The sequence below is a fragment of the Plectrocnemia conspersa genome, unplaced genomic scaffold (assembly GCF_051122295.1).
Source record: "Plectrocnemia conspersa isolate PC_06_02 unplaced genomic scaffold, ASM5112229v1 ptg000001l, whole genome shotgun sequence".
Lineage (NCBI taxonomy): Eukaryota > Metazoa > Arthropoda > Insecta > Trichoptera > Polycentropodidae > Plectrocnemia > Plectrocnemia conspersa.
This window is the reverse complement of record NW_028277165.1, coordinates 15,912,385-15,934,874: the sequence shown is the minus strand read 5'-3', so window position 1 is coordinate 15,934,874 and position 22,490 is coordinate 15,912,385. Positions and strand designations below refer to the sequence as shown.

Genomic DNA, 22,490 nt, shown 5'->3' with positions numbered 1-22,490 from the left:
CCTTATGCTCTTATAAATTTACTAATTCGGTATGATACTACCTAATATTTACAGATGGGATATTACAGAAATGGGGAGGTAGCGGTTGATTGTGCTCTGTGTACCCGACAAATACTCGTAAAAAAAATGAAACGATACAACTGAAAACAAAATTGAGAAATACCAATGAAGAAACAAGAAATGAAGGGCTTTTCCTCTCCTACTCTCGTGTATATTGCCAACAGTTAGCCGGCAGGTGGAAGTAAGGATCAGGCGATATCTTGTTTTTTTTATAATTCATTACAGAAAAAAATTTCGCACTGGTACGTCGAAACAAACATACTTAATTTTTAAATTAAGCATATTTAATTTTTTAAATCTATCATCATTTAAACCGCGTAAAATGGAAAAATTGGCATTGTTTAAAATTTGTTTTTAAGAAGATTATCGCATTGTAATTAAATTAAATCTAATTGAATATTCAATAGTGCTTTTTTCATGACGAATGAAAATGGTGAACTAATCAATAATAAATCATTTATATTTTTTTCAAAATCTTGAAATCAGAAGTCAAAGTCCGCATAAAGGTCCAAAATAATTTAACTATAATTTTCAAAACTCGTGGTACTGAAATTTTTGTCACATTTTTTTTATATTGGGATTTTGGGGGTGCCTACGTCTTGTCGACGTAGCGGTTGACCGCTGACTGCTCTCACGCTCCGTCGCTCGCCTCCCCCTCTCTCGCCCCTCTCGCCCCTCTACAGTACTCCCCTCCAGTGAACTAGCCGTGAGCAGTTCACGATTAAGGCGAACCCAAGACGAAATCCTGCAGGTGGCCGGGTATTCGTAGAGTCCTGGTCGGTCTTGATGTCGTGGGGGACGGGCTGCGTGGCGTTGCTTGCTCATCCTCGGTTTCCGGGGGTAAAGGGTTGATCTCCGGCTGCAGCGGTGTCAGTGAAGTCTCGTTCGATGAGGAAAAGTAGTGTCCTACGTAGCCTTCCTGTGTGTCTTCAGGTTGGATGAATGCGGGCTTAACGCGATCTATTGACACTGCAACACTTTTGTCCCTGATCTTTAGCATCAAGACCCTTTCCGTACGGGAAAGCACTTCGTAAGGTCCGTCGTAAGTTGGGCTTAACGGAGCTGCAGCTGCATCGCGTCGGACAAGCACGCTCTTAGCTGATGCCAGGTTCTTAAAAACAAACGTTGGTGTGCTTCCATGCTGACGAGGATTCTTAGGGCGTAGAGCTGCCATCTTAACACGTAAGTTGTCGACAAAATCTTGCGGTTCGTTGGGCGTAGCTCGAGTGCCCGCTGATACGAACTCGCCTGGCAACGAGAGTGATTGTCCGTATACTAACTCAGCGGTTGATGCTCCTAGGTCGTCTTTCCATGCCGCCCTGATCCCAAGTAAGACAAGGGGCAGGATGTCCGTCCATTCTTCTCCGTTGTGGCAGGTTATGGCTGCTTTCAGTTGCCGGTGAAAACATTCCACCATGCCGTTCGCCGCTGGGTGGTATGCCGTGGTTCGAATGCGGGCGGCACCCGTCAGACTCGTTAGTTTCCTGAAAAGTGGCTCTCAAATTGCCGGCCTTGATCAGTGGTAATTCTTACCGGCGCGCCGAATCTCGCTACCCAACCGCTGAAGAAAGTCTTGGCAACCGTCTCCGCTGTTATGTCAGCGATGGGGAATGCTTCCGGCCATCTCGTAAAGCGGTCCACGCATGTGAGTAGGTACTTGAAATCCCCAGATATTGGTAGCGGTCCCACTATGTCCACGTGGACATGCTTGAAGCGGTTCGTCGGTGCCTCGAAGGTTCCTAAGGGTGCGTGTATGTGTCTGTTTACCTTAGAACGTTGGCGCGGTATGCAGCTTCTAGCCCAGTCACGACACTGTTTCCGCATGCCCGGCCAAAAGTAGCGTTCGGTTACCATCTTGACAGTTGTGTTCGTCCCAGGATGTGCTAATCCGTGTACCGAGTCGAAAACTGACCGCCGGTACTGCCTGATGATACGCGTACGGGCGCCTCTCGTTGCAGCAAATACTTGCACCCGACACGTGCCAAGGTAATCGCTGTAACGGTATTTCGCCTGCTGCTATAAACTTTCGTAGTTCGTCATCCGTCGATTGAGCTGCGGCTAGGTCGTCAAAATTGATCGCAGCAGTCACAGCCTCCGTTCTTGATAATGCATCTGCGACCGTGTTTTCCTCACCGGGCACGTAATGTATATTCGTCGTGAACTGTCCTATGAAGTCTAGGTGTCGGAATTGGCGCGGCGAGCACTTGTCAGCCTTCTGATCGAGGGCGAACGTCAGCGGGCGGTGGTCGGTGAAGATTGTAAAGTTTCGCCCCTCGACCATGTGCTTAAAATAACGCACTGCTTCGTACATGGCCAATAGTTCGCGGTCGTACGTACCGTATTTCCGTTGGGCTGAAGATAATTTCCGAGAGAAGAAAGCTAACGGTTGCCAGCCCCTCGTGGAAGTTTGCTGGAGGACTGCTCCCACGGCTACGTCTGATGCATCGGTGAATAGCGCTAGGGTCCGGATGGGAGAGTAACGTAGACGTCGCGTTTGCAGTTCTCAAACGCACTTTCAGCGGTCGAGTTCCATTCGATCGGCGTCTGATCGTTTTTTTTTACTCCGGTCAGCAATTGGTTCAGCGGCACTTGCGAATCAGCGGCTTTACGTATGTGTCGCCGATAAAAATTCACCACGCCTAAAAATTCCCGCAATTGCCTGATTGTTCGCGGTTTTGGGAATTCGCTAATTGCCGTCACTTTTTCAGTCACTGGTCGCGTGCCGGCTGCGGATACGCTATGGCCAAGAAACGTTACTTCCGAAGCGGCAAACACACACTTGGACGCGTTGATCAGCACTCCGTGATCCTTCAATCGCGTAAACACTTCGCGCAGATGTCGCTGGTGTTCTTCGACGTCCTGCGAGGCGACGAGAATGTCATCTATGTATGCGTATGCATAATCGAGCCCTCGCAAAACGCCATCGATGAACCGCTGGAAAGTCTGGGCCGCGTTTCGAAGTCCGAATGACATCATAGGGAATTCGAAGAGCCCGAACGGCGTGATAATCGCCGTCTTCTGCACATCTTCGGCTGCCATCGGAATCTGGTGATACGCGCGCACCAGATCTATCGACGAAAATATTCTTTTACCACTTAGCTGGCTTGCGAAGTCTTGAATGTGCGGCACCGGGTAACGGTCTGGTACCGTGCGTGCGTTAAGCGCGCGATAATCTCCGCACGGGCGCCATTCTCCGTCTTTCTTGGGGACGAGGTGCAAGGGGGACGCCCAGCTGCTCTTCGATGGCCGGGCAATGCCATCACGAACCATCCTGTCGAAAGCGGTTTTCGCCTCCCGCATCTTCCTGGTGTCAAGGCGTCGCGGTTTAGCAGTCACCGGCGGTCCAGGTGCCGTCGTTATGCAGTGGACGGTATCGTGTTTAACGCGAGCGTTTGGCTGTCCGTCGGGTCGGGTTATTTCCGCGAACTCGGGGAGCAGCGCGTGGAACTGCGACCGGTCGGAAACAACATGGACTTCCTCCGCTGCGTTTCGTCCAATGGATCTCCCTTTCGTCGTTGAGCGAGCGGCTCCATCAGTGAGTGTCGCGCGTTTCAAATCTACGATGAGGTGGAAATGCGACAAAAAATCGGCCCCGACGATGGGCCTAGTAACGTCAGCCACAACGAACTTCCATACAAACGCTCTTCCTAACCCAAAGTCTAATTTGAAAGTTCGCTGTCAGTGTGTCTTGATTTTGGCTCCATTGGCCGCAAAGAGCTCGTATCTTGTGGGTTCGATGACGTCGGCTGCGCGGCGAGGATAAATCGACACTTCCGAGCCTGTGTCGATCAAGAATCGTCCACCCGATCGATTGTCGCTGACGATAAGGCGGCGAGATATTTCGAGGTCGTTTTCCGCCGTTAACGACTCTCGCTGTCGTTTCCCGCCGCTCTTCGGGATTTGTTCCAAGCGCACGGGGGACGGCATCGTCTCGCTGCGCTTCCGTGCGTGCGGTGGAACCAGCACAAGTCGTTTCCGTCGGCGTCTGCGCGTCGCTCAGCCGCCATCTTGTTTTGCGGTACGCGCCGTCCGCCACTGCTTGCCGCGTCGACGTATTTTTCACGAGAATCCTCCATCCCCTCTGCGAGCAGTGCGTCGGCCAACTTTGCTGACATCTCCAGCCTGGCGTCGTCTTTGACTGTCGCGTGCGTCACCAGGAGGCTGAGTACGCTGGCGCGTGCGCGTTCGGGCAGTTTCCGAACCCACGTGTCGCTGACCAGCTCTGACGGAATCGCGCTTCCGGCGTAAGTTCGCATCTGGCGGAGTAGCTCCGACGGCTTCCTGCCCTCCATCGGCGTCTCTTGCATTTTTCGTAGCCGCTCTACGAACGAAGGTGCGAACGCGTCGAGAAGCCGCTTCTTTATCGTCGTGTACGGCAACTCGGAATCCGGTGCGAGTATCAAATCCGCGACCGCAGCGAGTGCCTTTCCGCGCAGTCCACCAACTAGCACGTCGAATTTTTCGCTCTCGGTAAGCGCTTTCCTAGACCGGAAAACAGCTTCCATCTGCGCGAACCATAATTCACAATTGTCTATGTTAAATGGCGGAAAACCGCCGCTCGCTTCGAACTCCATTCTCGCGTCGCGTCGGGGTCACCAGTTTGGGGGTGCCTACGTCTTGTCGACGTAGCGGTTGACCGCTGACTGCTCTCACGCTCCGTCGCTCGCCTTCCCCTCTCTCGCCCCTCTCGCCCCGCTACAGGATATTGATAGATTTGTAGAAAAAGGTAACAATTTGGCCATAAACGCTTTTATAAAATTGAGTACCTACAATAACTTCTTTATTATCTACGAACTTAACCTTTATCGGCAAGTACTCAGTACTCACTTGCGTACATGTAAAAATCATTTCACTAATGCAGCTCTTGAATTTTTCAGCGGTCATAGCAACAGTAGCTTTATTACTTGCAGGACAATTAGTAAAAAGTGATTGACGGCTATCAGTCTCGGCTGATATTTTTGTGCGCCATTTTGAAATTTGATATGTGGAGGAGCAGCTATTTATGCCATAAGTTATTTAAATATTATTTTTCTTTTTAAAACAATAGTACGAATTATTTTTAAAATAATGCAATATTTAAAAATAAAAACATCTTGTCAGAATTTTTACTATGGCAACACTTTCAATTGCATGCTGAACGTCATCTTTCGATCTGTCATGTCGGGGTAATAATTAATGTTTATACCGATTTTTAATGAATTTTATGAGATACATTGAAATAAATTGTTATAAATGCAGTTTAAAAGCATTTAACCAATTCGCGCAAATTATAACACTAATATAAATTGTTCAAATATTATTGCAGTGTCAAAATTTTACATGGAGCGACGGTATGCGAAGAATGCACATTCAAAGGTGACATCACGATTGGCAGTGGGACAGTGATTCATCCTAGAGCGACCATAATTGCTGAAGGTGGACCAATATTGATATCAGAATATTGCATAATTGAAGAATATGCAACAATTATCCACAAGTGTGTATCTATCTAAATTCTAAAAGTTTAATTGAATCTTAATTAATCTCAATCATAAAAAATAATATTCTTAGAGCGAGACCCGGCGACGAAGAACCGGTCGAATTGAAAAAACCGTTAATTATCGGTGCTCACAATGCCTTTGAAGTAGGTTGTCGATTGGAATCGTATTCAGGGCACATCGGCGAGAGCAATGTATTCGAATGTAAATCGTACGTGGGGCCAAATGTTACAATTGGAAGCGGATGCGTAATAGGTATAAATATGAAAGCCTTAATTGTATTGTATGATTATTTATTATTGTATATTTATAGGGGCAGCGTGTAAGATGGAAGTCGGTACCTTGACCGATAACACTATCGTATACGGTAGTGAACACATAATGAGAGAAGCGATGGAAAAGCAACCTTCGCAAATACTTCAATTAGATTTCTTAAGTAGAATTTTACCAAACTATCATCAATTGAGAAAGCCTAATGTGCAAGTGAAACGACACGCTCAAAAACCTAGTAAACCATAAAATGTGGATGCTTATATTAATTTCTATTTAAGTGATATATTTATGTCGTACTTCATAAAATAAATAAACACTATTCATAATGATCTATTAAATATATATGATAATTTTATGCATATTAAAATGAAATAAACGAAAGTATATAAAAAATATATGGTTTTAATTGATTGCCTGTAAAGTTATTCTGATTATCAATTTCATATGCTGGTGAAAAAGGTTGATTTAATTAAAATGTTGCCCTAGATTATTCTGAACACATTGCATACACAAAATTGAGCTATAAGCACTTTAGAATAAAAGAAGATAGATATAATCATAAACTATACAAACTATAATTTATGGTTATACGCCTCAAACCCGCTTCACACATTTCAACACATGTACCAGTGGCTTGCTGTCATTGGACTAAAAGGACAAGGGTAGTCTCTTAAAATCATCTACCTAAAATTTAAAAATATCCACAATACAATCACAATAAATTCAAGATTGATCAAGGCGCAGGGACTATTTTCTTAATTATGTTCCCGGCGTTTCTTTGTGTATGAAAATAAAACATTTTTTAATTTACTCGTCTCTTCAAGCATTAGCGGAATCTTTAGTAAGAATATTTTGATTTGTCTTTTAAATAACATTTTGAAATTTATTTTTTTGTTAAAATAACACATATTTACATAGAACTTCTTGAATACAAAAATGGAAGAGACCTGGCTCACGAAACGATTCCTTCAGTACGAGCATGCGGAAACAAATAATGAGCCCTTGGAATGTTGCACTCACAATCGATTGTTTGACAATTCCTTCAGAAGCTTAAGTTTTGAAGACAAACAAGATGTTATTAAGAATGGTAGGCCTACTCTGGATAATTCTGTTGGCACGAAAATAAAAAATTATACTCGTCATTTCAAGACAGATTATTATAATTCGTAAAAATGGCTAACTGCATATAAATCAAAATACAAACCTTTTTATTAATCTTGTATTCAATCAGCAATTTTTATAAAGCCAAAACACGCAATAATCTTCAATATACAAATTGAAAATCTTTGAAAAATCTGGAATTGACGTTCAAATAAATAAGCGAAGTTGACCCGAATAGAGAAATAATATAAAGGCTGATTGACATTTCTTGTTTATTAGCAAGACAATAACTTTCTTTTAGAGGGCACAATGAGATTACAGATTCACTAAGCAGTGGAAACTATATTCAATTTTTTACAAACACTTTCAAAGTATGACACCAAATTAACTATGCACTCATCTTCAAAGCTCCAATATATTCAAAAGAACTTTGAATAAGATACAAAATGTCATTATTGAAACTATTAGGGATGTAATGCTCGATAAAATTAAGAGAGAAATAAAGGATGCCCAATATATTACAATAATGCTAGGTGATGTCCAAGAAAGATTTTTCGACTTTTTAGATGTGAGGGACAATCGTTTTGCTATAGGCTTAAGTTCAATGACAAAAAGACAAGCTTGTAGCTCAAGGATTGACCACTTAAATACTTTGCAGGCGCTTGAAGATGAGGTGTTCCAATGTAATTTTCATTCATTGCTACATGGATAAAATAGATCTTGTAGTATCTGTCGGTGCACTTCATAAAATAATGTAAAATATTTTTTAAAACGTTGAATGGTTTTCCGCATTTTTCACATTCAATTGCATCTGAGGTTGAGAAATGATTTCAAGCTGATGAGAATAAACTCAAACTAATCGAGTTTTTTGATAATACTGTCAACGATCCAGATAACTGGCATACAAAAAAGTTTATGGTCGCTAAATGTTATGCATCTTTAATTACAAATATTCAATGATAAATTTGTACTAACAGACGCTTTGTTTAATATTCTTCAGGCGAAGTCTATATTGTATAGAAAAAGTGTAAGAAACAATTTATCACCTGAAAGAAATATTTATGCAAAAATAAGACAGTAAAGCTATCGAGCCACCAAAATAAAAAAACTAAGAGAAGATGATATAGCTAATATCGTCAAAAAATATCTGTCCTTGTTTAATGAAATATTTGATACAAGTAGAATAAATAGAGGTAAGATTTAAAGGAACTTTAAGAAGTTTATAGAATAGATTGATTCTAAAAAATTCTCAAAATTTAAATCTCTATTTCCCTATGAATTGTTTATTCCCCTGAAATCGACGTATGGAGATTTATTTGATTTGTCAAAATTGAAATGTGAGTTGATGGCCATGTAGTCTATTGGATTTTTCTGCCAAAACGGTTAAGGAAATTATGAAATTTTTAAAGGAAATAGAATTTGAGGAAGAAGCGTTCGAAGAAATTTATAAGCTTCGTTGCTTGATCTCTACTATTTCAGTCAGTACTAACAGTCGAACGTACCTTTTTATGTTTGAAACACAAAAACATCAGTCATACAAAATCGAAGAAATTTCTTTAGAAAAGCGCACATAAATGAATGATTTTGAAAATTCACGTAATTAATTTAAATTTAAGCAATTGTACTATTTATTAATTGTACGCTATAGGTTAATTAAATTTGTTATTGCTTTTTGTCAATTTAGCATTTGTTGAAATGGCTTTATGACCTTTTTTTAAATCAGATCATTATCATTTGTCCATAAGCCTAATGATAATGACACTTCTATGGTATCTTTATAATCCAAGCTCCCAGTCGGTGTGTAATTATTTGAATATTTTCTCCTTAAAAAGTAATGAAGCGCACAAGTTGCCAAAACAACAATCAATATTTTCAAGCTTCAGGTTTATGCTTGCATGGAAAATTCGAAATCTCGTTGCCAATATGTCAAATGCATTTTCGACCAAGCATCTAGCTCTTGATAGACGATAATTATGAATTTTACCTTCATTAGTAAGCTCTCTTCGTGGAAGTGTCAAAGCAAAAGCTTTGTCTCCCATAAAAACATAGTTAAGAATCATTTTAGATTAATTTACTTGGAATACACAAAGATTTATCACGTAATTTCCGTGTGTTCAATAACCCCCATCGAATTTTTTTTATTATTATATTACATTAACACCAAACTCACATACTATGAACTCATAGTTTGCATTGACAACAGCAATTAATACCGTACTATAATTTTTTTATAATTGAAAAAGTAGGATCCACTTTCGGGCGGAGATATGATTCGAACATGTTTTCCATCTACCTCACCTAGGAAATGTGGAAAATTCCAATATTTTTCAAATTCTTCGGCTACTTTTTTCCATTCTTTCAGTCTTTGGAACCCAAAACATTTTTTTCTTTTTAGAACGACAACGTCGACGGTTTCATCTCTGCATAGTAATTATTCAACTTCAGAAGTAGTGTCTTCCAAGAAGTATCAATTGCCAGCGCCACTCAAGTGACCAATTAGAAAACGGAACAGATAAGTCGATGATATATCTGCTGTCGGAAAACGATTATGCGACATGAAAAGTAAAGATCAATACGTTTTTGGACTAAATATAGCAAATAAACATTTACCCAACAATCAGCTTATTTTTTTAGAAAATTTATTAAAATATGACATGACTTTTGAAGCAAAATTGGGGAACTTATCTAGGGATTGTTACATCTCCAGAGACGCATATATATACGCATTTCCATCTTCCGGTTCGTCTAACACCAAAGTCAACCTCCAGCATCCTATCCATCAACTTTTCAACAGCAATGTTGATCTCTCAGCATCTGACGTAATAACATATGTTAATAACTTTGATCCTCTCCAGTAGACGATCCCTGTATAAGTTACCCAATTCTGCTTCGTCGTTTAATTTTTTTTTTAAATCTGCGGTTTCACCTTCATCTTTTTTTACGCGATTTTTTTTAAATTGTTATTATTGTGATAAATCATTAACAAAAATGTTTTCTTTTATGTCCATGATATAAAAACTAAATTTTGTTTCCATTTTAATATTGTTCTTAATAAATAATGGTTAAAAAAAATGTTTACTTTCATGTATTTTTGTTTCAAAATACTAAAGATGGCTTTACATGTATCCAGAATAATTTTAGATAGAGCTTGATATGAAATAGCAGTCGAAAATCTCAAGTCTTTGTACATTCCAGTAGCTAAAAATCTTAACGTGCAACTCAATCTCTCACGAGGTATGTTCTAGCTTAATGTACCACAGTACTTTGTCATTTAATTGCTGGTGTTCAACTGTAGGCGGTTCCGTCTATTCTCATGTAATTCCTCCAATCATAAGGATCTTCAAGCAAATCCTTCATTAAGTTTGTGTGAGTGCACATTTCTTCCCGGCAACCATGTTTTACACCACTTTGAACACGGACCTTTATGAGTAATTCTTTTTCTTATCAACAAATATAAAACAACTTGTAATAAATAAACTTCACCACCAGACAACATGACTGAGAAGTGGATCATGGCCAGACTGAGGTTTGCGCATGCTTGTCTGCATCGTGCAGTTGGGGCACGTTTCGTATAGTTTGCGCAAACTATACCGAACGGCCAAGAGCACACATGTGAAAACCGCCTTATTTTGATTCTAGCACTTCAATATCAATTTTAACGTCCAAATATAGATTACAATCAAATAAAACATATTGATTAATGTTCACGTTTTTATTGAACATATAAAAAAAGCTAATTAAGCCTATTCTCTCATCATCTTCTCCTTCTGTCTGGCGAGTTTCTTCTTTGAAAGCTTCTTTTTAGCTGGTTCGTCTTCTTGGGCAGCCTTTGCGACAACTTCTTCCTTTTCAGATAAGCACACTTCGATGTGGCATGGAGACGACATGTAAGGGTTGATACGTCCGTGAGCGCGATACGTCCTCCTACGCAAGCAAGCCGCACGGTTTACCTTTAATTAAAATATAAATTAATAACATATTTGATTACTTATATATAACAGATCGAGTTTATCTCATGTGTAGAAAAAGACTTTTTCGATAGAACTATGTTCCTTCGATATAGAAATGTCCTTTCCGAGTTGATTTATGCTCATTGAAAACAATCGTAATATTTTATTGATATCAAGTTGTCAAGCAAAATGAGCAGCATCTAACAGTAAAAATTATAGTATCTCTGTTCTCACCTGAATGTGGTCGATCACTAGCCTGTCTACATCCAATCCCTTGTAATCAGCGTTGGATTCGGCATTCCTAAGCAATTGCAAAAGGAATTCGGCTGACTTTTTCGGCCATCTACCTTGGGTAGTACCGAACTGTTTAGCTTGAGCGCATCGGCCAACACCGCCATTGAACCTCCTGAATGGAATACATTCCTTCTTGTCAATGACGTTCTTTAAATATCTCACAGCACGGTGGAGAGGCATACGCTTGATGGCCATAGCCGTCTCGCGTGTATTCTGGAATTACACATAGGACTATAATATGAATACGAATAAACTTACTATTCAATCAACGTACATCGTTAACAACATAACCTTAAAATAACCGGCCACAAGAAAGCACAGCTAAACGTCAAATAAAAACGTTGCACAAAAATAAATAAGCAAAATCGGTAGCCTCCCAATCAAACTGACCTTGAAATGCACGCGAAGGTTGGAGCCTCTGGCCTTGCATGACTTGGACACGTTGTCCGGTTCGCGCGAGTAACGGCCCATGGCTGCGATGGGCTAAGGCGGCTGCTGGATCACTTGAACATAGACATAAATTCAAATAAGGCTATTTACGAAGCATTACCACAGGAACGGAGCGCCATCGGGGCCCCCGATCGCCGATGTTTACGGATTCCGATCATGAGACGCCCCATACCTGAGATTGACAGCCACCAAAAGAACTGTATAATGAAGTTAGCAGCGGATGAAGTTTACGTCCAAACGCAATAAAATTCGACCAGTAATATTTATATTTAAGTGGGTATTCATTTTTTAATCGCATTTCCAAAAGGAAATATACAACCCTTATTTAAAACATATTTAATAAAAATTTAGTTTAGTATAGTTTAAAATATAAAATAAAAAAATAGTTTTCATCATTATTTTTATATTTAAGTACTTGATCTATCAAAGCTGTAATAACAATCACAGTTCGGAAAAATTTTCTGATTTTTAAAATTCTCTGTCACAACTGTCACATTTTCGGTTGACGAAAATCATTGCCCTTTCAATTGTTTTTTGCGATTTAAAAATAAATGAAGCTAGATTTGATGAATAGTAAAAATGGTAACGATTCATTTATTACATTACACTTATTATTATATTTATTGTTGACGCCCGTTTCGCCTTTGGTATGCGTTCGCGAACACCATCATACGGCGTTCGGGAATGCCCCCGAATTTGACAGCAGTCGGCTCCGATCGTCGTTACGAAGCAATTGGATCACGCCGAGCTCAATAAAGCTTTTACACAAGCACACGTGTTTTTGGATTCAGACCTAAGAACTAACCAGCACGCGTATCCCTACACGAAACATATTGGTCCTTCTACCCGGATTCGTTAGACGACGTTTACACGTCACTAAAAAGGAACGTAATGTTCGAATCGATAATGAACGAAACGATAAAAAAATATATTATCAATTTGATCGATATTACCGTTCGTGTAATCGATAATAAACGATATTAATCGATAACAACGTTTAATATTAATAATTTCGTTTAATATTATTATAAATTTGTTTAATTTTGTACAACCTCAAAAATTAACGATACATTTTGTAACTTTCGTTTGTAACAAAAAAAAAATTAACAAAATTTTATTAAATTATTAATATTACAAAATTATTTGAAATTACCAGTTATAAATTAAAATGACCAGAACATTAAATAATAAAAATAGTAACTTTTTTTTAAAGTTTGCGGTAACTGTCTTGAGCTTTTCTTGGAGTCACATTCACAGAGTTGCAGGAGTCCTTACTTACTGCACTGGATGCAGAACCAGCATGACTTCTTGAAGTTAAAAATAATGGTCCACTCTCCTCATCATGCCTCTCTCCGACAGGTAATTCTTCAACAATAGGAATACCAATATTATAATTAGTAATACAGACTCTACTGTGATTCAGTTGTATGTAGAGGATCTTTTCAACATTTGACCGGTCAAACCTTATACTCTGAGATGTTACGAAGTTTCCCCTAGCAGAAAAAACCCGTTCACTTTTCTGGCTTCAGCAGTCAACAACGGGAAGATCCCGTTGTAGTCTTTCCACCAGGTCAATACATCAATTTTATAAGATGAAGTTCCGGGATAAATCTTGAAAGAGTCCCATTACTATTAGTATAGTCCGATACTATTACTATACATAGTCCGATTTAGAATCGCATGCTGAGCTTTTTCAGCCACCAACTGATCCATGAAATCCATGTCGTTGAGGGCAAGAGTTGATGTCAGTCCGATATGCTGCCTTGTTGGAGTTTCCTGTTCAACCTCTTAAGACGATGGATGTGAGTCTAGACATCTTCTTAGAGTGGACTCTTCCTTGTTGAACTGAGTAAGAGGTAATCCCTTATAATACGGGTAAAGTTGATTGGCCATACGTACATGGGGTTCTTCAGAACTAGGTTTCGGCAAAACTCGTTCCATTTGTCTCTGAAATTCAGTGATGATTTTTATCGTGAGTTGTTGTGTTCAGCAGTGAGCACTTTTCCAAGATAAGAGAAATGGGAATATTTTTTGAGTAGTCAGTGAATCATCAGCAGAAAGCCCCTCACTCATATCTTTAACTTTTTCTAATACCAGGACTAGTTCGGCCATAAAGACAAAGGGCGCATAATTTCGCGCGCCACTGGTTAACATTATCTTAATATCGTTCATTATCGATCATTATCGTTATATATCGATATTCTAAAAATTCATTATCGTTTATTAACGATATCGAACGATAATCGATAATGAAAAAGTATCGTTGTCGTTATCAAAAATTATCGTTCATTATCGTTACTCAATCGATACGAAACGGAGACTTCGATCCTTAGTCTGAATAAGGGGCGTAATGTTCGTATCTATAATGAACGAAACGATACAAAACGATAAAAAAAGTATTATCGATTAGATCGATAATGGTCGATAACCGAAATAAATGAAAATTATCGTTTGATCGATATTACCATTCGTGTAATCGATAATGAACGATAATAATCGATAACAACGTTTGTTATCGATTAATATTATTTAATATAAATAATATCGTCTAATATTAATATAAATATTGTTTAATTTTGCAAAACCTCAAAAATTAACGATACATTTTGTAACTTTCGTTTTTAATAAAAAAATTATTAAATTATTAATATTACAAAATTATCTGAAATTATCAATAAATACCTATATGCACGCCTATATATTGCCATTATACTTTATATTACTGTATACATTTAATTTTATGAAATGAAAGAAATTTCAGAACCAGCAGTTTGTCCTAAATACTGGCAATACTGTTTTCCAGTAAAATGGTTTAATACTTTGCTAGCGTAGTATCGAACCATTTTATTTTGTGATAAATAACCGCATCAATAGGCGTCAGTAATAAAACACAGGTTTAATTTCGCCTAAAGATCAGCTGTTCTTTTTTCTCACGCCTCGTGCGCGCGATCGCGTTTTAGCGGGCAAATTAACCTTTTTTCCATATTGACACGTTTACTTTAAGCAAATTTTTTTGTAGATTAACCGTGATCGGCTTTTAAGTTATAACTGTATATTCAATTACTAATACGTAGTAAATTCATATTTTATGATACAAATCAAATTATGCGGTCACTGTCAAGGTGTATAATTGAATCATACGATTACATCTAATGGTTCACATTGCATATTTTATGATAGATTACGCATAGATGGTTTTATTCGTGCGTGCCATAATAAACAGTTCCATTGATTGATATGCAATCCCATTGAAGAAAATCTCGCACGCATTGATGGCAAACATTTGCGCGGCACATTATTTTTCGTAGTGGTTCATTTGTATGAAGTTCGCGATCGGTGTCTAGGCCGTCGTCTCAGAAGCGGTCTTTTAGCATTTTGAAAATGATGCAAAATCGTCCATTAAAAAAATGGCAACGTCGCACACGCCGTTGGACCATTTCGAACTGGGTAAACTACAATATCGACCTCTTGGCAGTGTTGCCAAACCTTTCGTGCGACGTTGCCTTTAAATTGTATAGATAAATACCTACATGCGCGCACACATTCACACACTATCGCGCGTCGGCCACAAGTGTGCGGCCTTTGCATCTGTAGTGTGCTTTACATCTCGCGCGCGCTAATGTTGGTGCACTGATGTATACATATATATACGTACAACTCCAACACATGCGCTCGCACAAAATCGTAACCGAGAAATTGTTTTTTTTTGTTTCATCACGCCTTTCACCGTCCGTTATTTTTTCGATTTTGTCCGTCTCCCCTTATAATCGTGGCATTACTGTAAATGCCATCGAGTCTAATCCAAAAAATGCTATAGAACCACAGGTTCTTCATCTTTTTATATACTGAAATTCTGAAATACGCATTTATCTTTTAATAAGAAAAATAGGTCATGAAAGTTGATAGTTTAACATTTATTATATACTAAGAGAGGGGGGGGGGGTGCAATAACAATATCCAAACGTGATTTTGTTATAAATGAATACATACACCTATATGAGTACTACGAGAGCGATGGATTTTTGTTTCAATAAGTCATAAAATGTTATAAAATCGTATATTTTATATTTATACGAGGAAAATGGTGGAAGATTAACCTCTTAACGTGTTTTATGTAATTTTAAATATAAATAGATGTTATCTATAAAAAATAAATTAGAATGTATGACTTTGGGGGTGAGCTTAAAGATATTATCTGATTTAGAACGCCATTTAAAAAAATAGGTCTGAAATGAGGACGAAGCAATTAGCAAAGCGTGTATTTATTAAAAGTTCATTTTAATAGACAAAATTAATTTATGAAAAGTTTCAAAAAATATTTTGTTTGGTTGACAGAAGTACTCTCCAGATTTTTTGTATTTTATTTAGGGGGGGGGGGGCAAAATACTAAATGTGATTCAATTGTAAATAAAAATATTTTATACGTGCTTAGCCATAAACAGTTGTAATATATGAGGTAGAAGCGTTTGAGTATGTTTTAATGTAAATTGAATTAAACATTTCGTAATAATTTACTTCTTTTTGGGTTAATATATGTTTTATATAAAGATTTATGGCCTTAACCATTTATTTGTGTGTTTTCGTTATGTTAATGACTTTATCGTGTTATTAACTAGACATTAATTTACATCATTTAGACTATTCATAGTATTAGGAAGAAGAAAAAGGGAAGGGGTTATTACAAATTGTATGCTTATACAAATAAATAGAAGTATCTACAGCATGTTTGTTATTAATATATTTTAAGGAAATATCTCGTTTTATACAAACACAATTATTTAATATGTACATACTATGTTTAAGTTTAAAGATAATGTGCTGATTAATTTTAAATAATTATCTACGGATAAAAATAATGCAAGAGCCGAAAAAAAGAGATAGTGGTCCTTGTAAACATTAAATAATTAAAAGAAATCTTTACTCTACTTAGCTCATCATAAAAAATATGAATATATACACATAATAATCCATTAATTTATATATATATATATATATATATATATATATATATATATATATATATATATATGGTTAATATTTCTAGGAGTCGGATTACTCCGCGTACTTTTTTGATTCCGTGTGGAATCATGGTCCCTACGTTTCGGCCAGATTCGCCCGGCCATCCTCAGGGGAAAATTGAGAATATGAACATCCGGTGTGGGCAAAGCCCAGCATGTGGTTGTTCAGATCTGAACAACCACATGCTGGGCTTTGCCCACACCGGATGTTCATATTCTCAATTTTCCCCTGAGGATGGCCGGGCGAATCTGGCCGAAACGTAGGGACCATGATTCCACACGGAATCAAAAAAGTACGCGGAGTAATCCGACTCCTAGAAATATTAACCAAATATTTCTCCGCGAAAACGCATTCAACCACATATATATATATATATATATATATCAGTGGCGTAGCTATGGGGGGGCGGAGGGGGCGGGCCGCCCCGAGCGGCACATGCTTGGAGGCGGCATATTCGCGATGGGATCGTCTACTGTGGTTCTTATTGGTTACTTATATACATTTACGAATAACAAGAGCTTAATAATAACCAATTTATTATTTTAAGAAATGCTGATTTTGTGACCCTACAAAAAATGTATGGGGGGGGCGGCAATTTTAAGGATCGCCCTGGGCGGCACATGCCCTAGCTACGCCACTGATATATATATATATATATATATATATATATATATATATATATATATATATATATATATATATATATATATAAAATATGAATATATACACATAATAATCCATTAATTTATATATATATATATATATATATATATATATATATATATATATATATATATATATATATATATATATATATATATATATATATATATATATATATATATATATATATATAGAAAAAACTGAGAAACTTAAGACATGTTTTTCAATATATCTTATATAATACGCCATAAAATTGATTATGATAACTTTTTTGTGCGTGCATCTAAAATATTTATACGGGTCAATAATTAAGATCACCCGTTACATACGTGTTTATAATGCACTCACACAAATACGCAATACTCGAATAAAACGGGGTTTGTAAGGCGTTCTCTGTTTTTTCATAATGCATTCATATCGTTAAAAAGTGTGCATGTATTAGTTGCATATTTCATTTTTTCCCCGTGCATTGAAGATATAATAACGTCCAAAGCGACTATTTTTACAGTAAAAACGCTCCACAAACACAAACACAAAAACTTGTAACGCTATTGAACACCGGCTAGCACGCACACATACGCGTATAATTTCTTTCGGTTTATACGTTCGTGTATGTACACGACGCCGTAAACACAAGCACGCGTTTGTGTGTGTGCATGTACTTTTCACACAGACACAAGCGTATACATATATGTTGGCTACCTAGAATTGTTCAATATCGGCGACAGAGTTTATACGAGCAGAAACGTTTTGACATACCTCAACACCCGAGTATTAATTGAAGGAATTTCATTTTATAAATTAATTACATAAAAAAATGGGTTTCGTTTTAAGTTATAAAATGCCAAATATTTATATGGATTATTCTTTTAATACACCAGCGCGTGTACAATCTACGAGTTTAAAACTTGGCAAAAGGTCACTTGAATTTTTCTGTTATCTATTTTATTTGGAATATTTTATAAAATGAACAAATTTATGTTATAATTAAGGAATAAAAAAACAAATCTGATATATTTGAGAGTAAGTCTAAATTTTTTTTCTTTTTAATTTACGTGGCTTATTCTGTAATGTTATTATCTGTCTCGCTCGGGTTTTCCCTTATTTCCGAAATTCCGCATCGGGCTTCTAAGAAATAAGGTTCTAAGATAATCGCTTCATCGCGTATTCAGGTAAAATTCCATAGAAAATAATATTCTATACTTATCCACCCATCGATTAATTGTCATTTTTCATATTATGCCAGCGACGGTAAAATTTTCTCACCACACGGACATACCAATTGTGTCAATAACAGTTTTATCGTTATTTTGTATTCTGCAATAAACCAGTAAATCGTTAACTGTTTGCTGTTTACCGAAATTAATTATTACAAGAAAAATAATAATAAATATTTTTGCATTTTTCATTACGGCGTCCAAGCAAGAATTTTATTTTATAAATGTAATAATTACGCAAATAATTAGTAATAACAATCATTTTGCCATACAGTGAAAATTTTAAGTTGTTTTATAATTTAGAATTAAAATAGCGATCCATATTTATATGGTGAAAAATAAGTATTTTTTGTTATTATTTCATAAAAATATTCTTAAATCTCGAAGAATATATAATAAACAGTTGATTTTTCATAAAATCAAGAAAAAATACAAAAAATTAAGAAATATAAAGGGCGAACACTACATCTAACGTGTTACTCTACATCACCGCCCTCCAACTGAACTGGACAAATATATTTTTTATGAATATGAATTAACTACAGTATGAATAAAATAGTGTCCTCTATAAATGTTATACTTTGCACAATAAAATTCTTCACTAAATACTTATTTAATACTTTGCACTATACATTTAATAGTTTCCACTATCAATTTGTTATTTTCCATTGAATACTTTGCACAATAAATTTAATACTTTGTACTATAAATATAAATCTTTATGCTGTAAAAATAAATTGCAAGTGCAGTGTGCGGTCTAAGAACGCCATTTTAGGATAGGCAAATGCCCCCACCTACCCTATTTTTTTATAAATAAACGCACCAAAACCAGCTGGTTATATAATACCTGCTGCGTCACATTGCTCACAAAGCGGGCAGCAACGTTTTGGTACATAAATTGCTGTGCTATATCTTACTTTAAAGGAGATTTGTTACAAATAGTTATTCATGGGGTGTTCACTGTTCTGGCCAACGCTCACTCACTACCGTTAGTTCGCACCAAACCTGTTTTACCGCATTTACACATTCGCGCTCGTAATTCGCTTCGTCACACGCCGACGTTCGCAATTGGCATTCGCACGTTTATCCATACAACGCGAATGACCGTTTATACATTCCCACTTGTGTTTTGCTCGAAACGCGTCGAGTGTCCAGCACCGGATTGAATAGAGGCTTCAATCCCCCCCGGCGAAGGCTGAGAAATGTAGTCATCAACGATTTTTTTTATCTTCAATTCACCAATGGAAACATTCAAACTAGACGATATTCGAGTTCATTAATCGTGGACTTAATTTTAGTGGGAGTGAGCGTTGGTCAGAACAGTGAACACCCCATGATTAACTCAATTTTTATATCACACCGTTTTACATTTATAGTGCAAAGTAATGAATTTAGAGCGGAAACTATTTTATTTATAGTGAATACATATATTTTCCTTTTTTACAAGAACTAAGTTGCGATATAAGTATGACATATAACAAATCTGGTATGTGCTTAGGAAATTGTTACTTGTATATAAATTAAAAGTATGTTTTATGCAAAATTTACCGTTTATATTCTCCGAAAAATAGCAATACATATTTTGAGTAGATAACTTTTTAAAAATATAGTAGGAAATCGGTTAGGTAGATAAATAGGCTTTTCTTATCGCTCATTGGACAAAAACAAGTATTCTTAGACGGCCTTTTAAAACAATGCGGAGGAAGCTAACGAATATAGTATTCTTTTACTAAACTTTTAATTATAACTTTATAACAAATGGCAACGAAATTATTATAAAAAATATATTGATCTTTTAAATGCTTTAAAAATAATTCATTGATATAGAAATGTGTATGTGACTAGGGTTGAAGATGGCCTTGATGATCACTTTTTTTAAATAAAATTTTATATGTAAAATATGAATTATGTTACGTTTTGAAATACTGGAATTCGATTTACAAAAGGCGCAAGGCGGTCCCGAAGCTGTTCTTCTATACATACATATATTTGATTATTAGGCTCATATCGCAACATCTCATTATCACTCAGAAACCACAAAACCACCCTCTGAAAAAATGTTTATCTATATATTACATATACATACTACATCTATACATAGTATTTAATATATATTAAAGTAGCTGATTACCCTGGTGTTTATTTATCCCAATCTTCTATTGATTCGACACTAATCTCGGTCATTTTTGACGCTTTATTTTTTTCTCCTTCTCACTGCCACCTTCATACTGATGGGAGATTTACTTGGATTTTAACAGCTTCTAGTGTGTCTCTATTCATCTCAGCAACCCCGAAAACTATGGATTCAACACCAATATCGTATTTTTACATGTAACACTTCTCCTACCCCACCCCTAGGGGCCTAGGGATCTTGAGTCCCACAGTATTTTTCCAGAAAGTACTTCATGTGTACCCAGTTGTTTGAAATTGTTCCAGGCGTTCAAAATAGAGATTTTAGATATTTATCGTGTCGGACGCTTCCGTGATCGACTATTCACTAATTTTTCAATTTCAATGATGAAGAGAGTCTCTTCAAACGACTCATAAAACAGCATTATCCGCTATCTTGTTAATAAAATAGTCGACGTTTTAAATATAACTGATGTTAAAATAAAAAATATAATAATTTCGATTAGCCATTATATGTAATTAATTTATTAAATATTCAACTTATTGTTAACACCTACAATACTTCGATAGTAGTATATCGTGATAAATAATATAATATAAAAAATATTACTTTTCTTTTCAGCTTTTTTATAGGTTGGGGTGGAATTTTCACCTTTCGAGTTTTGATTTTTATATATAATTTTCGTAAATATTTTTCGCTTCGAGATCATCACACTAACTACGTGCGCGTGTTTTTTTATAAACGTTTATATAGGAGTAAAAAATATTTTTTAATGAAAAATATCTCGCTGCGCGGGGAAAAGCTCTCAATAATAGTACTCGGCGATGAATAATACAATTTGATAATAATTTTGAATTGTATAATGCGGAAATTTTTGGTCGAGGTTTTTTTACACTTTTGTAAGATTTCTCGCTGCGCGACCAACTAATCTTGAACTGCGTGCAGCGCTTTGTATAGGGTCCAAATTACTTTTCGACGGATTTTCTCCTGGTCGATGAAAAATATTGAAAATGCAAAATGATTTTATACAAGTTTGGCAACCGCTTATCTAAATTTAATAATTGTAAAATGAAAATTATTCGGAATAAATGTATACGGACGAACTGCCGACTCCGACTACGCAGCCCTGCTCCCGGCGACGGCCGAAGAGATTAGAGAGTGCAACGACGAATTATCGTCGCAGGCACGCGGAGGTAGCGCGTTCGAGTTATCGCGTCGAGAGCGCAATTTTTCGCGCTAGTTTCGATCGGGGGATAATAAAGAAGACGGTTTACGTTTGAAGTCGAATTTTATTAGATTCGAACGTCGCGCCGGCCTCGGTCGGGTCGCGCCGGTGTGAGTGTCCGAGGTTGTATGCGTTTTTGGAAAAATCGCGTTCCGTTATGCGCATCGACGCTCGCGCGCTCTCTGTCGCACCGCGCGACGTTGCCGCTCTCGCGCGCGCCCTCGAAAGCGGCTCGGAGCCTTCCGAGCCGGCGGCGCAGGGGCGAGATTCGCGCCCGAGCCGGAGCGACGTCGCGTCTAAATTTAGCTATCTCTCTCCCCCCCGAAACGAAAGTCCTTGAGAAGTAGCCTCGCGCGGGGTGCCGTTACGTCACGCGGAGGTAGTTTTTTCGCCGAGGGAGCACGCCATTGGTCGGCGAGCGGTGCGGCGGCCATTTTGATCGACGGTGACTCACCGACGATGAAAAATAGGGCCGCGTTAACGGGGCCTCGGCGCGAGGCTGCTAGGCGCGGGAACGACGCCGGCGTTCGAAAGCGTAGACGGCGCATATTGCATATCGCATATCGCATGCGGCGGCTCCGAAGCGCGGGCCGCGTCTGAACACAGCTAGCGAGCAGTCGGGCGATCGGA

At 37.6% G+C, this 22,490-nt stretch overlaps 4 protein-coding genes, 1 long non-coding RNA gene and 1 pseudogene across 7 annotated transcripts; 1 reads left to right on the top strand and 5 right to left on the bottom strand.

Annotated features, from left to right (window-relative positions):
* Positions 1-781: 781 nt before the first annotated feature.
* LOC148238986 (uncharacterized) lies at positions 782-1,477 on the bottom strand. The gene has a single exon (XM_088181171.1). It carries the CDS (start codon positions 1,475-1,477, stop codon positions 782-784), a length of 696 nt encoding a protein of 231 aa, XP_088037297.1.
* On the top strand, positions 1,136-6,203 carry DCTN6-p27 (dynactin subunit 6). Of its 2 annotated transcripts, XM_088195801.1 has the most exons (5): positions 1,136-1,242; positions 1,361-5,225; positions 5,366-5,536; positions 5,611-5,792; positions 5,851-6,203. In XM_088195801.1, the coding sequence occupies exons 2-5, from the start codon at positions 5,128-5,130 to the stop codon at positions 6,054-6,056; spliced, it is 657 nt and encodes a 218-aa protein (XP_088051927.1). In that variant the 5' UTR covers positions 1,136-1,242; positions 1,361-5,127; the 3' UTR covers positions 6,057-6,203. The 2 variants fall into 2 exon arrangements, with proteins under 2 accessions (XP_088051927.1, XP_088051917.1); XM_088195791.1 differs by lacking the exon at positions 1,136-1,242 and having other exon boundaries at positions 5,174-5,225.
* Positions 3,921-4,634, bottom strand: LOC148238985 (uncharacterized). The gene has a single exon (XM_088206187.1). The coding sequence runs from the start codon at positions 4,632-4,634 to the stop codon at positions 3,921-3,923; it is 714 nt and encodes a 237-aa protein (XP_088062313.1).
* A 2,439-nt stretch (positions 6,204-8,642) lies between the features above and the next one.
* LOC148238983 (uncharacterized) lies at positions 8,643-10,182 on the bottom strand (annotated as a pseudogene).
* Positions 10,183-10,608: 426 nt separating this feature from the next.
* On the bottom strand, positions 10,609-11,811 carry RpL17 (ribosomal protein L17). 2 transcript variants are annotated; one of them, XM_088195814.1, is made up of 4 exons: positions 11,778-11,811; positions 11,546-11,658; positions 11,096-11,368; positions 10,609-10,861 (listed from the first exon to the last, which is right to left on the bottom strand). In XM_088195814.1, the coding sequence occupies exons 2-4, from the start codon at positions 11,624-11,626 to the stop codon at positions 10,655-10,657; spliced, it is 561 nt and encodes a 186-aa protein (XP_088051940.1). In that variant the 5' UTR covers positions 11,627-11,658; positions 11,778-11,811; the 3' UTR covers positions 10,609-10,654. The 2 variants fall into 2 exon arrangements, with proteins under 2 accessions (XP_088051940.1, XP_088051948.1); XM_088195822.1 differs by having other exon boundaries at positions 11,751-11,801.
* An 8,224-nt stretch (positions 11,812-20,035) lies between these two features.
* On the bottom strand, positions 20,036-22,458 carry LOC148238981 (uncharacterized). Its single transcript, XR_015811180.1, has 2 exons — positions 20,636-22,458; positions 20,036-20,553 (listed from the first exon to the last, which is right to left on the bottom strand). It is a non-coding gene; the product is annotated as an uncharacterized LOC148238981 (long non-coding RNA).
* Positions 22,459-22,490: the final 32 nt, after the last annotated feature.